The sequence below is a fragment of the Balaenoptera acutorostrata genome, chromosome 17 (genome assembly GCF_949987535.1).
Source record: "Balaenoptera acutorostrata chromosome 17, mBalAcu1.1, whole genome shotgun sequence".
In the NCBI taxonomy this organism is placed as follows: domain Eukaryota; kingdom Metazoa; phylum Chordata; class Mammalia; order Artiodactyla; family Balaenopteridae; genus Balaenoptera; species Balaenoptera acutorostrata.
In genome coordinates, this window is record NC_080080.1 from 28294423 (window position 1) to 28312081 (window position 17659).

At 36.0% G+C, this 17659-nt stretch overlaps 1 protein-coding gene and 1 pseudogene across 2 annotated transcripts in view; both read right to left on the minus strand.

Moving 5' to 3' along the window:
• The window catches only part of PKHD1L1 (PKHD1 like 1), a 155758-nt gene that overhangs the window by 92994 nt on the left and 45105 nt on the right, over window positions 1-17659 (minus strand). Inside the window, exons 20-27 of one of the 2 annotated variants that reach the window (XM_007188783.2) lie at window positions 16642-16791; window positions 15500-15624; window positions 10505-10668; window positions 9114-9286; window positions 3947-4094; window positions 3276-3430; window positions 1348-1470; window positions 542-647 (exon numbers count right to left, since the gene is read on the minus strand). In XM_007188783.2, coding sequence (XP_007188845.2) covers window positions 542-647; window positions 1348-1470; window positions 3276-3430; window positions 3947-4094; window positions 9114-9286; window positions 10505-10668; window positions 15500-15624; window positions 16642-16791 — 1144 coding nt within the window. The remainder of the gene's footprint in view (window positions 1-541; window positions 648-1347; window positions 1471-3275; window positions 3431-3946; window positions 4095-9113; window positions 9287-10504; window positions 10669-15499; window positions 15625-16641; window positions 16792-17659) is intronic. The other variant, XM_057532372.1, reaches the window with a different exon arrangement.
• Window positions 11982-13664, minus strand: LOC114238671 (suppressor of cytokine signaling 5-like; annotated as a pseudogene).

Here is a 17659-nt window from a genome sequence, read left to right on the forward strand (position 1 = left end):
GAATTTTGCTACTAGTCAACAAGACTAAATATATGATTATAGTATCTGAGCTTACCTTTCTGACTGAAAAAAAGCCACCCCTTACAATCCTTGGTCATGCTGTTTATTTCAATCCTTGGGAGTTCAGACATAATATAATCTGTTTTTTTGTTTTAAAGCAATCACATACTATGAAGGTATTTTACAATGTGTCCCCCTAGACTGAGTTCTCGGCAATAATTTTTCTATCTCTTATTCTCAAATCTAGGACCTAATTATTTTCTTTTACTAAACAGTAGCTCTCTTGTTACTGGCCTTTTAGTACTATACCTCCTAGAAGTTGGTGAAACTGGAGAAGCAGAATACTAGTGAGTCCAACTTCAACAGTGATATTTTTTGCAAAGATAATTAATGATCTTTCCATAGCTTTCTGATCTGATAGATTTTTTTCACTATGTAGGTTTGCTTGCCTTAGTTAGAATATAAAAAAATCATTATCAGGGTTTACATTTTTGCTAATTGTCTTCCCTCCCATACTCCAAGTTCGATAGCAAGAGATTACCTTGGGAAGGGCTTATGGCCCAGACTTGAGGAGTAGTTGTGGGATCCCATGTAAACCCACAGTCACCTGAACATTTAGCTGGGATTTCATTAACATAGACTTCAACCTTCAAATAAAGAAACACAGAGGTAACAAGGGTAGCATGGTTAAATAAACTATGCATAGGATTCAGAAAAAGTAATGGAAATTTGCTTGTTTGCTGGTTTGTTGGTTTCCAAAAATTAGTCTATTCTATTTATACTTTTTCTGTTTTGACACTTCATTGATTCATTCAGCGAATGTGTCCATTATACGTCAGGCACAGTTGTAAACGTATCAAACACATTTAACAAAACAGATGACATCCCTGCTGTTACTGAACTTATATTCTAGTGGAGGTAGGACAGAGAGCCTTGCATAAGGCTATAAACTTACAAAAAAAAAAAAAATGCACATTATGCCCTGGGGGTGATAAGTGCTATGAAGAAAAATAAAGGTTGCTCTTGGGAAAGTCACCTACACCCCATACAATTTAATTTCCTCATCAGTAAGTGGTAACATTAATAATTACTTTACAGAGTTGCTATAAAGATTAAATGAAAGAATATATTTTCAAATACTAACAGTAGAGCTTAAAATTCATTCTTTTAAAATAAGGAAGATAATTTTCCCAAAAGTCACAAAATAATATCATTGAGTTGATCATCTATTAACAAATAGTCACATGAAAAATAAAGATGTCATCTCTTCTGTTTTACCAGGTCTTTAATGTATTACAAAATAGTTATACATTTAAAATTACATCACGAGGAAACCTTCAAAAATACCTGTGGCTGTTTGCTGGGTGTACGAAGTAGGTCTCCCAGTATGCGCTGTCTGAATAAGCCACCTTCCTTTATCCTTGTAACCATCACGTTAGCCTTTTCTCCAAAAATGTTGGAATCATTGATCTATTTTTAGATGAGATTATTTTATTAGAAAGGTTATAATAAATATGATCACAGTAGTTTTTCTTTTTAAGTTTAAGCATGGTTAAAAGTGAAAAGCCAAAGGATGAAAAAAATTCAAAGCCATTTAATCACATTTTTGGAAAAGAAGCCTCTTCAAAAATGATCATAATCTACCCAAGAAAAAAACTGATAACATCATTGCAGTATCATATATTGCATCAATTACAACTTAAATTAAATGACTAAAATTAACTTGAATATTTAGGATAAAATTTGTCTAAGGAACATGAATTTACTTAATTTGATTTTTTCAAAATATTCTATGCTCTTTCTGAATATGACCATTTTGATAAATGATTCTTAAATAATTGAAAAATGTAGTCCTCTTTCCACCCGAGAGTCAACTTTTCCCCTTTAGCATTTTTGGTCTCTACCAAAACTACTCTTGGTTTTTCATACACTCATGGAATTATATTTTCTGCCAGTGGTAAAAATGAAACCAAATCAGATCAATATGTATAATTTGGTCATTCCAAAATCGTGCTGCCAATATGGTAGCCTTCAGATGCATACAGGGTCTAGCAAAGAGACAGGAGTCTCCATGCTGGGCCTGTGGGAGCCAAAGTGACCAGGAGCAGAAACGATGAATAAAGCAGAGGAGACTGGTCAGGAAAGAGTGAAGGGAGTAGGTGTGCAGACACCAGCAGAGGACCAAGAGGAGATCAGTCACTAGGGCTGTCTCAGTTGCAGAATTTTCTTATTCTAGTTTCTGGCCATGTGTTTCCTTAAAATAACCCCCATATCTTTATGACATCCATACAATCTATGTATGGTACATTATATTCTATGTTTAATGTTTATATACCTTTTTTTGAATCTCCTGTCCCCCAGCACCTCTGTTTTTTCCAAAATGGTTTTATAAGTAGAGTTCTGTATTTATTTCCACCGTTTGTATCATTTTAACAACCATTTTTCTATTGATGGGAATTTAGGTTTCTAGGTTTTTTACTATTACAAGTAATACTGCAGTGACTAACTTTGTGCCTATTTCATTTCATATTTGTATTATTATTTCAGTAGAAGAGACTAACAGAGCTGAGACTGCTGAATCATAAGGTATCTATATTCAGATACAATTAAATTATCCTTCCAAAAGCTCGTACTAATTTACTGTCTCACCAACTGTGCATGAGGATGAGAGTGCATCTCACACTCTCATCATCACTACAAAGCATCATATTTTTGATGTTTGATATCTGAGCTCCCAGTCTCTTCCAGACCCTTCTCTGTCACATATTCTGAGCCTGACTTCCCTCCCTGCCCCCAACCACACTCTAAGCAAAAAGTAATTAGATGAGCACTTAAGGTGCGGCTCTGTTGTGAACTTGAAAAGGTCATCTTTGAAAGCAGAAAAGTATCCAAGGTCCTCGAACACAGCTCTAGCGCACAGTGGTAGAATTATAGACAGAGACGCTGACTATGCTTGGCCCCCCTTACGTACACCCAGATTTAGTCCTGAGACTGCCCCTGCCTGTGCTCCTCCTGCCCCTGTCAACGGTCTTCTAACCGGCATATTCCCCCATAGGGGATCAGGAATAAAGCGCCAACAGCTATTCTCCACGAAGGAGAATGCCTGGTCAGCTTAATTTACAACAATCTTCTTCTCAGTTTCCTTTTATTACTGTTTAGGCTATAGCTTGCATTTTTAAAATACACACAGTCTCCAGTTCTTTTTGGAACGAGGCAGGGTGCAAATAAGCAACGAACACACAGAAGAAAACAGAAACCAGGCGAAGTAAGGGAACCTGCAGCAGATTCTGCTTTCCGCGTGTGCTTCTCCACTTCACGTGCCATGAGTACCCCGCACAGCTTCCCTCTCGTGTAACTGAGACTTGTCCCACTTCTTCTAGACTCTGGAGAGCAAACTGCAAATCTGCAGCTGACACAGCAGCGGGAATACCTGCACTCGCAGAAGGATGGCAAACGGCGGGAGTCAAAAATTCACAAACCTGTGGCCACCCTTAACATACATGAAATGTATTTTATCACTTGTAAACCAACAGTCCTCCTCCAAATACGGAAAAAAATGAAATTTGCACATTACTTAGGCAACAAATTTATATATTTCCGGGAAACAAAAATTACATGAGTAATGTACCTCAGACATTGAGCCTTGGCTCAAATACTTTTTAAAAAAAAATCAGTTAACTTTATAGATAACCAGTAAGCTATGGATGTAAAAGAGAAACAAACTTTTGGGAATTTAACCTGGTATATCTGCTGAGGTGCTGAAGAAAATGTGAAAATGTCATTTTTCTGAACAATTTAGTTTTACATTACTGACATAATCTCAGCTCTATAAATTACATAGAGAAATAATATTAAAAAGAAATACTCCAAAATGTTTATGATGGTTGTCTAGATCGGTACAGTCCAACTGATACATAGACCAAAGTTATGAACTTTTTTCATATACCTTTGAGAATATGTCCGTAAGCGTGAATGTCAAAGCTGCCACTTAGAGGTGGAGATGCTGCTTGAACTCTTTGAATACGAATCTTTGACTCCCCCGGCCAATTATTTCCTCTGTAAACAGACTCATTCTCTGTCTCGTTTGTGATTGTCTAGTTTCCAAAATAAATATTGATAAAATGATTAAACAAAACAATGGCTAACCGGATTTCTATTTCACTGGCATACAATCCTGTGACATGACATAAATGAGCCTCAGGTATTCAGGACTCCTCAGAACATTAAGGAGAGTCACATAAATCAACACAGGCCATACCTATACAGCTGCGATAATGACGCCCAAGTCAACTCAGTCATCTGTGCAGCAATCAGCTGGAACCACAGTAATACCTCATTAATTCAGAGTGTACCTACCATCGCTCAAGGAACAAATATTTACTGAGCAGGCATTCTGCTCAAGGTGCAATGCTAATCACAATGGGAAGGCAAAGAAACATGAGATACGGTCTTGGCTATCAAAAAATTAAACACCTTTTTGGAGAAGTAACATATGGAAGCTTGAAAACTTAACTAACAATAAAAGGAAGTATATGATCAATACAGTGACTGATCCAGACTCAGGAGATACCTGTCTAACGTTGAGTGTCAGTCAACTGACAGAAGAAACATGTGCAATAAAAATTCATAGACTGTAACTCCTAAGAGTGAAGATGATATTCTCCTGCTTCTGATCCCTGCTAATTTTGTGGAATTTAAAATTATAAGCTCTAGGGGACTTCCCTGGTGGTCCAGCAGTTAAGACTCCACGCTCTCAATGCAGGGGGCCTGGGTTCGATTCCTAGTCAGGAGACTAGATACCATGTGCCCAATGAAAGATCCTGCACGCGGCAACGAAGACCCCACGTGCAGCAACTAAGACCGGGTGCAGCAAATACGTAAATATTTTAAAAAAATAACTATAAATAAATAAAATAAAATAAAATTATAAGCTCTATTGCCCACATAAAGGAGTGAACGTAAGTGCCAAAAGACATATGCAAGAATGTTCAGAGCAGCTTTATTTATAATAACCCCAAACTGGAAATAGTGCAAAAGCCCATCAATAGAAAGGATAAACGGTTGTATATTAATACCATGGAATATTGTAGAGCAACGAAAAAGAACGAACTATAGCTAGCTATACGCAACAGCATGAATCTCACATTATTAAATAAAAGAAGATGCAAAAGAGTACATACTGTATTATTCATTGATATGAAGAGTAAAAACAGGGACTTCCCTGGTGGTCCAGTGGTAAAGAATCCGCCTTCCAATGCAGGGGATGCGGGTTCCATCCCAGTCGGGGAACTAGGATCCCACATGACAAGGGGCAACTAAGGCCACACGCCACAACTATTGAGCTCGTGCGCTTCAAAGAGAAAGCCCACGAGCCGCAAACTACAGAGCCCACCTGCCCTGGAGCCCTCGCGCCACAACTAGAGAGAAATCCACGCACCGAAACTAGAGAGAAGTCTGAGTGCCACAATGAAGAGACCTCGTGCTGTAACAAAAGATCCTGCATGCCTCAACAAAGATCCAGCACGCTGCAACTAAGACCCAATGCAGCCAAAAAAATAAGAGAAATAAATAAATAAATATTTTACTATTTAATAAATATTTTTTAATGTTTATTTTTAAAAAAAGAGTAAAAACAAGCAAAACTAATTAATGGTAGTAGAAGTCAAAATAGTGGTTATCTAAGGGTGTGGGGTAAGTAATCTAATGACAAGGAAAAGGCATAAAGAAAGCTTTTAGGGGGGTCTAATGATTTTCTTTATCTTGATCTGGGTAGTGATTACATGAGTGCATTTACTTTGTAAAAATTCATGGACTTCAGCAAGATTGCAGGATACAAGATCAATACACAAAAACCAATCACATTTTTATGTATAAATAACAAGCATGTGGAAACTGAAATTAATACAAGACCCATTACAATGGCTTCAAAGAAAATGAAATACTTACATATAAATCTAACAAAATGTACTGAATCGGACCTGAAATTGCAAAATTGCAAAATGCAAGATGTAATCAAAGACCAAAATACGTTGGACAAAAAAAAAGCAAAGAAGACCTAAATAAATGGAGAGACATACTGTGTTCATAGATTGGAAGACTCAACATGGTAAAGGTGTCAATTCTCTCTATAGGTTTATATGCAATCTATAGGTTTAAATGCAATTCTTATCAAATTGCTAGCAAGATTTTTGTAGCCATAAACAAGCCTATTTCAAAATTTGTATGGAAAGACACAGGACCTAGAATAGCTAAAACAATTTTTCACAAGAAGAGTAAAGTGAGAGGAATAACTCTTCCCAATGTTAAGGCTCACTACATAGCTACAGTGATCAGAAGGGTGTGGTATTGGTGGAAGGATGGACGCATAGAGCAATGGGACAGAATAGAGAATCCAGAAATATATCCACACAAATATGCCCAACTGACTTTTGATAAAGGTACAAAAGTAATTCAACAGAGGAAGGATAGCTTTTTCAATAAATGGTGCCAGAGCAACTGGAGGGATAGGCAAACAAATGAACCTGGACCTAAAACTTCACATCTTATACAAAAGTTAACTCAGAATGGATCATGGCCTTAAATGTAAAATGTATAACTATAAAACTTTCAGGACAAAAATAGAAAAATATTCAGGATTTAGGGATAAGAGTAGAGTTCTTTGACTTGAAATCAAAAGCACCATTCATAAAAGGAAAAACTTGATAAACTGGATCTCATTAAGAGTGTTGTTCTATGAAAGACCTTACAAAGATGATGAAAAGGCAAGGTACAGACTGGGAGAAAATATATGCAAACCACATACCTGACAAAGGACTTATATCTAGGATATATAAAGAGCTTTAAAAACTCAACAATAGGAAAATAGTCCAATTAGAAAATGGGCAAAAGGCATGAACAGGTATCACAGAAGAGGATATATGGGTGTTCAACATTATTAGCCATTAGGAAATGCAAATTAACACCAAAATCAGCTAACAGTATATACCCCATCAGAATGGCTAGAATAAAAAATAGTGATAATGCCAAATGCCGGCAAATTTGTGCAGACACTGGATCACTCATACATTGCTGGTGGGAATGTAAAACGGTGCAGCCACTTTGGTAAAGAGTACGATAGTTCCTTACAAAACTGTACACGTGCTTAACATATGAACCCATAATTACACTGATGGGCAATTAACCCAGAAAATGAAAACTTACATCACATGGAAACCTATAGATAAATGTTCATAGCAGCTTTATTCATAACACCCAAAACCTGGAAACAACTCAGATGTCCTTCAAGGGGTAAGTGGTTAATAGACTATGGTGCATCCATCCTATTAAATGTTACTCAGTAACAAAAATGAACAAATTATTGATACACACAACAACTTGGAGGGGTCTCAAGGGAATTATGCTGAGTGAAAACAGCCAATTTCAAAAGGCTAAATACTAGTATGATTATATAAAGTCTGATTCCTTTTCCACAACATTGTTAAATGCCAAAATTGTAGAGACATTAGTGGTTGCCAGACATAAGACTGTGCAGAAGGGAGGGAGGTGGGTGTGGCTACCTAAAAAGGTATCATGAGGGATCCTTGTGATGGAACTGTTCTGTGCTGGTCAGCTGAGTCTACACAGGCAATAAAAATTGTACAGAGCTACACATGCACAGGCACACACAAATGAAAGCATGTAGAACTGGTGACATCTGAATAAGGTTGGTAAATTGTATCAATGTCAATTTTCTGGCTGTGCTATTATGCTATAGTTATAAATGTTACCACTGGGGGATAATGGGTGAAGGGCATGGGAATATTTATGTATTATTTCTTACAACTGCACATAAATCTACAATTATCTCAAAGTTACAGTTTTTAAAACACTTCATTAATCTGGACATTTAACATATGTTCACATTTTGTTATTACATTTTGTTAGAGAGCTAAGAGACTGAAAAACATTTACAAGACATTTATCTTGAATATACTAAGACTAAAACACTGGGCCTGGATGGGGTAAAAGCAATTTTCGTGGAACACTTATAGTTTTTCAGTCTTTTGAATCATAAAACTGTTAACACAAAGTTCTCTGTGAGACTCAAATTATAATATTTAATTATTATTTAACCTTTAATCTTGAACTTATTATACTTGGTTTTGGTTTGTTATAGGAAATTATGTTAACTAATTGTATATTTTTGTAAAAAATTAAATGTAAGAATACTCCTCATAATTGTAACATTTAATACAGATCTTATACCCAAACAGTACAAAATACTGTCCAGATCCTTTTGGAATTATGGAAAACCATCTCTTTCCCCTTGTATCAATTTTGATACAAATAAAAAATAAATGGTGTTTATAACAGAAGCAATTTTAAAACATATGCAGAATCTCAAATTTTCTTTAATAATCTCTGTTCAAAGATCTTTATTGGGAGAGCCCACAAATTTTTCTTTTACCTCAACAGAGAAAACTCTACTTAAATCTGACTAGCTGATTCTTTTTTTTTTTTTTTTTTTAATTTTTTTTTTATAGCTACTTTATTTATTTATTTTTACTTATTTATTTTTGGCTGGGTTGGGTCTTCGGTTCGTGTGAGGGCTTTCTCTGGTTACGGCAAGTGGGGGCCACTCTTCATCGCGGTGCGGGGACCGCTCTTCATCGCGGTGCGCGGGCCTTTCACTATCGCGGCCCCTCCCGTTGCGGGGCACAGGCTCCAGACGCGCAGGCTCAGTAGTTGTGGCTCACGGGCCCAGCTGCTCCGTGGCATGTGGGATCTTCCCAGACCAGGGCTCGAACCCGTGTCCCCTGCATTAGCAGGCAGATTCTCAACCACTGCGCCACCAGGGAAGCCCTGACTAGCTGATTCTTAAGGCTATTTCCTCCTGCTTTTTTCCCCATCGATATATTTCGTTAAAAAATTTTTAATGTTTAAAGTGAATTTTCATGCTCAAGTTCCACAAGCCTCTAAATCTTCATTTTATCCTTAGATTAACTGTCTTGTTCTATTAAAAGATATCTAATCTGTGTGTCAGTTCTTCACAAAAAAAAAATGTTTTAAGTTTACTAGGTCAAGGCTAATGTTTCATAAGTTGAAAATAGCTACTCATAAAATTCTAAGCTTACCTGCCCAAAGCTCACAGCCATCATGGGTATATTGTAACTGCAATTACATGATGTCATGGTGACAGAATATTGGTTGGTTATACTTGATCCATTAATTTTGGTCTGAGTCACCTGAAAGTGCTTTAAAAATATTCCTCTATTTGCTAATGCTGGAAGTCTTCTCTTTGGCATTTCTAAAGAACATAAATAAACAACGTAAATGGGAGATAAAATTGCACAGCTTGTGCTGCTAAAAAGAAAAGCATCAAATAATATCCATGTGTCATGGAATAAGCTGTTTAAAATCAAATTTTAGAAAGAAGACCTTAAGGAAAGTAGTTTGTGAAGCTTGGCAAACCTTCACTTCTAGAATATAAAGCTTTAAAGTCTTTTGATATATGAGCCTCATTGGGTAAAACAAAATACTGAAAAGCCACCAAGCTCTGGGTTCTATGCAGCCTTCAGCGGGCCAGTTAGTTTTACTCTGTTGTAGGTCCCTGAAGGTGGTGCTCACTAGGACGTGTGTTCCATGAGGGCAGGACCAGGACTGCCTGGTCCTCTGCTCTTTCTTTGGTACTAGACACATTGCCTGCCACATGGTAGGTGCTAAATGAATGTTGCTTAAGGAACCACAACCTTTATCTCAGCACAAATCAGCTGTCTTATGTGCTCCACCAATCACAATGTAGGTTTGGTGATAGTGGATTCAAAGAGAGTGACTCAAAAGTACAGTAACATTTAGTTTTTAGCTAGTTGAATCATGACCTTGCACTTAAAAACTGTTCCAAAGGAAAGGATTCCAAAACTCCTCTGTAATATGGTAATAGTCACTTATTAAGGTGACTGTTTGGAGTTAGGCTGATTTTTAAAAAGCTTGCAGTTTAAGTTTTATTATTTTATTAGCATATCTCACATATATGAGTCTATTAACATAACTAGAAAAAAATACTACAACTATGAGAAATAAAGTTTTCATTTACAGTTTTACTAATTATCACAATAAAGTCCATGGAAAGTTTCAGCTCATTCTTATAGACAGACGTCAATGTCAATAGTTGCCTTTCAGGAACAGATCTCTATCTTTGTAGTTGATTTCTCAAAAATCAAACAAGGCAAAATTAGAATGTTTGCCACAGTTTACCTGTAAACAGAATCCAGGACTATAAAACTAATTCCTGCTTTAATGACAAAGTTTACATTAAGGATGCATTTATCTTTAGAATAATCACCTGGTCCTATTCATTAAAAAAAATATGATTTAAACCATAGTATTATTGAGATGAAAGAATGACAATATTTAGAGATTAGTGTTTCTATCTAACCTACAGAATATAAATAACGTCCACAATAAGATTTTAGTACAAAGTACGTTTAGAAGGTTTAAGTTTTAGATATGAAATGATACAATATACCATCCAATGCTGCAATTGTAGATGTCTGTCCAATGTATACAATATCCACATAGAAAGACTGTGATTCTGATGCTTTCTGCAAACTAATCCTCTGAAGAGAAAAACTGGTCCCAGTGTATTTGGTTTGTATGAGATCCAGAAGGTCTATACAAGTGTAGGTCCAGCTGAAATATGGTTGTTTAATTAGGTGTATAGATCAGTTACAATGTTCGGTGTAAACAAATACATTATAAAAAGCATTAAAATCTTAAACAGTAAAAGTTTTTTTTTCCCACAAGAAGACCGTAGGCAGGCTTTATTAGCACAAAAAAACAGCCACAAGGGACAGCAAGCAGAGACTTTACATTGGCAGTGAAAGATTTAATGTTGCATCCAAAAGATAGGTTTTCTTTTATTTGTAACCTTGGCAGTAGACATAGGAATGTAAAATAACATTCTGTAGTGACAGGTAAGTAAACTAAGGAGCATGCACCTTGGTGGAAAGCATATAGAGACAAGACACAAGAATGAAGCAAACCATTTTAGTGGTGCCAGGGACAGAGCAGCAATTTCAATCCAATACTAAGAAGCAAAACTGGAGCTTGATAATACTTCTGGAAGAGCTCAGTGGAGTTGCATTGCCCCCTATAACTAAGGGACAAAAGGTGCTAAAGTTATTTATAGATACAAATGGTTGCAGAGTGCCTTCTAAACGTATAATTTAGATTCAGAGTTTCCATTAAATACTAACTGCATTGGAATCTCATAAATTACATAAGCAATTTGGTTACAGGAGTTTGCAATAAAGAGATAAATACTGCCATTCAAATAACTAAATACAGTTCAACAATAATCTTTGCATCAGCTACCACTGCACTGATTAACTGACTAGTTTGGGCACCTTCTATTCTCATTTTGAAACTTCATGGTTTACAAACTCATCATGGGATCCACCTCTAGTGCATCAAAGCTTAGACTGACATCATTTTAGAAAATTATATGCAGAACTACATTAAGTTAAAGTGCTCCTTAAATTAAAAAAGTATTTTGGGCCTCTAAGTAGACTTCTACTACTAATTATATGATTCCGAAGTTCTAAAAACTACTTAGAAAAAATGGTACACTGAGCAGGACCCTTTATAAGAGAAATGGAGACTACAAATGGTATCAAAACTTAAACAGCACATAGTGCTTTTGTGGCTAGATAATTCCATTTTCCAAAGGAAAACCAGATTTTACTTCTGGGATTTCGAAGCTTGATTTACAGCTACAAACATCACTGGTTTTGGAGGGTTACAGAACAATGCTTGAGAAAAAATGGCACTTTTTGACACTAACAATGTACTGAAAATAAACTAACGCTAACACACCTAATTGATCTAAGGAGACTGTCTGACCTACATAAAAGCAGGTCTAGAAATACCAGCTAGGAGCAGGAGAGTTTACGTCGACTTGATTGGTAATAGTTTTTAATCAGAGAATCACCCTCTTTTAAAAATCATGATATTCTTGTTGAAAGATCTTGTAGCATTTAGGGTAAAGGAAGCCCATTAGTTCCATCAAGTGTAGGGCATCTTCAAATTACAGCACAGCAGAAAAACTGCAGGCTAAAGGAAGAACCTACTTAGTGATATGATAAGTGATGGTTTGACTAACATGGAAGAATTGAGATCTGTAAAATCTTCCAAAATCCTGTTGCAATAGAAGAATGAAATGCATACAGGTGGTGGTGATCAAAATTAAAATTGTGATTCCATTGTTCAATTTGCGCATGTAGGGATGTCCCTTCAAGAAGGACTTTCACTTCATAATGATCCATCACGGGATTACCCCTGATTTGAATCAAACTGGGTACGAGGCAGTGGGATATGTTCATTCTGTGCATAGACTTTCCATGTTCCTTGCCTATTAACATGGAGAGGACTGTCTTGACCCCTGGCATTGTTTCTTCCTATGTGATGGCCAACAGAGAGTAGTTGTGGCCTCTTCTGAGTCAACAATTACCCTGGGGAATTGCAGAATTGTTCCCACTCACTTCATTCATTCCAGGAGCTAACTTTGATCCCATTTTATATATCAGATTAAACTGTGCAATAGCCTCAAAGATCTATTTATGCATGGGGAGGGGGAATCAACACTTTCTCCAATACTCCTCTGTCTCTTTCTGTCTCTGTCTCTGCTTCTCTCTCTTTCTGCCTATCTTCCTCTTCATCTTCTGCGGAAAACAAAGATGGATCAAATGTATAAAACATGTCCAAAGTGCAAACACAGGAGCCATACGCTGTTTGATCAGATGCCACTGGAGGGTAAAATCTGAACTGTCAGGAAAAGGACATTCTTTTAAAGCATTAATTCAGGAAGATTACTTTGCTTTCATTGGCGGTGGGTGGGGAATCGGTTTTGACTCCTTGTTTTAAATTTGTGTTAGAAAACAAAACCCAAGAGTGTCCTGCAACTTTCTCAGAGAGCAGCTTCTTATAGTTCGTGCAAACACTGTCCACTTCATACACAGAGCTCACTCAGCTCTCTGTCCTTTGAAGTCCACTTCAGGTTTACCAAACTTCAGTATCTGATGAACTTTCTGTCTCTGTACGTAAAAAAATTTTCTTTTTTTACATCCTATGGAAGCATGTCTAGATCTTATTAGTGGGGTAAAACACAAATAAGTATCTTTTAATGTTTATTCCAACAATCTAAGGAATATTCAGTGGGAGAATTTTCACGTGTCCTGAAGAATTCTCTGAAAGGCTCTTCTTAAATATATTCTCTTTGACAAACACCTCTTGGGTATCTACATTTTAACTATGGCTACCTACTTCATGGTTAGAGATTCTGACACCTACATTTAAAATCAGCTCCCAGTTACCCTCACTTTATCAACTGGTCAGAAAATCTGAAGGGCATTAGGGCCATATGCTCAGGATATGATGCCAGAGGGGTATGCATCAAATACAATATTTTATTTTGAAAACTGAAGACTATAACTTCCCTTCTTCCCTTAACAAAAGGTCATTCCACTTCTTCAGGGAGAAAGCCATAAGCACTGGCAAAACTTCTTTCAAAATTTCAGGTTAAAAAGCTGGGCTGGGGGCACAGGAGGGGGAGGTATCTAAGGATACCCGTATCCAGGTCTCACAGTTCCAACAGGCTCTGTGTGTTCCCACCCACCTGTCTGTTCCATCGCCTGTCACTGCTTCTGTCACTGACCCAGTGGGCACATCTTGTTTTCTCCTGATGGAATTCAGGGACCTAGCTCCGAGGGAGCATCTACAGGCCCCAACTCTGGTTGTCTCCCCACTTTCCCCCTTTCCCCCAACTCATGAGGGATACATCTGAAAAGTTTTTTAAACCTTTAACAAATAAGATTCCCCTTATAGTCCAACATATTTCTATGAGTTTTGGAGTATACACATTTCTAAAGGTATGGAATGAAAGCTGGTCCCTGCATTTTGAAAATAGTGTTGGGATGATCAAGAAAGCAGGAAGCTTGAAATTGCGGAGTTGGAAGTAGTTTCTTCAACCAGAATTTTCATCCAGAAGCAAACTCCCCCATCAACACCACCTTTTCAGGAATTCCCTGGTGGTCTAGTGGTTAGGACTTGTGCTTCCACTGCAGAGAGCATGGGTTCGATCCCTGGTTGGGGAACTAAAATCCCACAAGCCGTGCAGTGCAGCCAGAAAAGAAAAAAACTGCCTTTTCTTTCCATCTAGTTATTCTAATCTCCCTCATCATTTTACCTGTTATTTCTTGTCTTTTGTTTTGTTTATGGTTATCATTTGGTTCTATTCTACCTTTGGATCATTTTCTCTTCCCTTCTGTCTGAATAGTTAAGCCGAGGCACTGACTCTGCCTCACACTTGTTCCATACACGGCAGTTCTGAGTGTTTATAATCCCACTCCTATGATGAGAATAGAATAGTTCTCTCTATATATTACAGAATGACAGCAACTTAAATGTTACGTATTAAAGTACAATGAAAACTATATAGATTGATACAGGATAGAGAAGATTTTTTTATGTAGCTATGACAGAAAAAAAACACAAAAGAAACGTATTAGAAATATTTTTGAAGACATGGAAATCGTACCATGGGTATTTTATGACATAAACTTTACATGAAAAAAAACGTTCTAAAATTGTGGAGAGGAAATGTTCTATATCTTTACTGGGGTAATGATTACATAACTGTATACATTTGTCATGCTTACTGAATTATGCACTTAAGAGTAAATTATGACATTATGTAAATTACACTTCAATAAGCATATGACTTTAAAATTTATGAGGAATACTTTTTAAAATAGAAAAGTTGTATGTGTGTGTATGTGTCATCATTGTTTTATTGTAAGTAAAATTTTTGTGTGTATTGTATATGAAAATTCAAAGTCAAGATTGACAGATTTCAGAAGATATAATAATTAATGAAAACCAAAAGTCATTTTGAAGAACTAAATTGCACTCGAGGTTATGACAATCATAATCATTAAACAGCTTTCTCTAGACTCATTTAGTTTCTCGCCTTATATTTCTCTATCTGCATTTTTATGTGTCTAACTTTTGGCAACCAAACCAAGTACTTAAGAATATCTTTTCTCCCTTAACTTTGGTATGTTCATCAAAATATTTTATTTTCTTCATTTACACATTCATTTTGTTTTTCAGTGATCAAAGTCTAATGACAATCTTGTGCTAAGGCAGTTTCTTTCTATCTTCCTTCAGTAACTAGAAACATTATTAGATTTAATAATATATAATTTAAATTCTAAAGTTTACCACTGTTTTGTCTTTTAAATGGTCATGGGTGATGATGACACTAGACCAATTTTTATTTTCATAATCTATAGATTTATTTTTGGCACAACTGTCTCTGTTAGGAAGCTTATGTAGAAGGCAGAAAAAATTGCAGTTAGATCCATGGTGCACACGATTTCTCAAAAACAAACAAACAAACAGAGTTTACCTTCACAGTTTACATACTATAATTTAAAAATTTCAAATTCATAGTGTAACTTACTTGTTTCCATACGCAAAGTTATATGTAAATTGTGTATCAGTGCTTCTAGTAATCTTGCTTGTGTCTTGGTATTGAAATTTTAGACCAATATAATTTGCCAAGAATCCTTTGTATGCTAAACATAACTACACAGAAAATATTAAAAAAAAATCAGTAACAATATCTTACCATTAAATTGTTTTGTAGCAATTCAAATGAATTCAATCCAATCCAATAAATATCTATTGAGCATTTTTTATACAAAATGTATCAGAACACAGAGGAAGGAATGATTAATTTCAGACAATGAGATGCAGAAGAATTGGGGAAGATTTTATAGAAGAAGAAGGAGTTGATGTGACCTCACAATTAATGATTAATTCTTTTATTGTTTTCTTAGATATGATTTCCTTAAAAATATGGAAATAATTCACTCCCTCTAGTCATGGAGCTATATAAGGATTAAGGCCAGTTCTAACTAAACTCTTCAATGAATTTAAAACTCCATTACACATAGAGAAGACAGAGAAACATTCAGGTAGATTAACTAGGATGTGAATGCAGCTGAACATTTAGAGATGGACGTGTCACCATACAATAGTTATTAAATACTAATTTTAATGGTCTACAACTCCTTAAAAATGCCATATATATTTAGAACTCAGAAATTTAGAACATGTGTTTCAAGTTGAGAATTTTAAAACAAGAGACAGGGTAAATCTATGATTGCTAGTCTTAGATACCTATCCTAAAACTGCCATCTCCTCTGCTCGTGATCTTCCTTCACTTTTCCATGATTGGATGGATACCCAAGATCACTCTATGACGGCTATCTATTTTTGTTTCTTCTTAATTAATGAAGGAATAATGAGGAGATTATATATTTTAAATTGTTTTAGTATCTACATTTGTGTGCAAATAATTTTTTTTCTGAAATTATAAGATAAAGCAGAATACATGTGCACAGTACTACGTATTTTTTAAATTTCTTTTTTTGAGAATCAACAGACGAGGAAATCACAAGCACAGAATTGAAGCATGGTGCCTGTCCAACGTGATGCGACTTCACATGACAAGCAATTTTCCTTGTCTTAAAATTTCATGAAATTTTATTACCAAGGTATTTTACAAATTTAATTAGCATATCATTTTGTTGAGCTTACCTGATTATAAGGAAATAATAAAATGTCTCCATATGGTAGTCTGTTTGGTTTAACATCTGCTGAGTCAAAAAGAACAGCTGGGTTTTTCAGGGAGTAACGACCACAGTAAGCATCAGTTTCAGCTGTCTTTTGCCCTCTATTAATATGCTCCTACAGAAATAATATTTCAAATGAAAACATGATTTATTGCCCTGCTTTACTCCCCAACATCTTCACCTAAGTCATTCAAATTTCAACTCAGATCCCACTGCTTCCCAAACTGCTTTAACTTGGAATGTTTTCTCTCTTCTTTTAAAGTCTAAGGCTCTCATCCTGTAACACTCATTTAGATACATATTCATATAATCCCTTGTATCTATATTTGACTATTTCCCAAGTCCTCTCTTTCCCCTTATATTATGGACTCCTTAAGGATATTTATTCACTCCTTCCACAAATGATTTTTTGTGTTCATTCCATGCCACATTTTTGCTTGTTTGTTCATTTGCTTGTTTTTTGTTTAATCTTCAGGGTTCAAATAGTGAAGAACCCTATCCCTACACACAGGAGCCTACCAGTTTGGGACAAAGGAACCAAGGATTATGAAACCAAGGCTGAAAGGAGGCATCTAACTCACATAAAAGCATCAAAAAGATGACTTGGAGAAGTAACAAATGAATTGCCTTTAAGAATAAACAGGAGTAATTTAAAAGGAAAAGGGAGCCAAGGGCATCAGAGAGAGGGTAAAATATGTGCAAAGAAGTGGGGACGTGAGAGAGTGGTGCTGGGAAACTCAAAGAGTCAAGGTAAAGTGTAGCCAAGAATGTGTGTTGTGATGATGATGATGATGGGAGATGAAGTACGAAAGGAGTATAATGGAAACTACTTGTTCAATTGTCTTGGCTGCAAGTACTACATTCAGGATAGGAGAACCCAAATACATGTATATTTATTGAAACAAGTTGAAAACGTAACCCATTAAAAGATTTTCCCTTTTCTTCACTAATAAATCTGTTTGCATAAAGCATGACATGATATA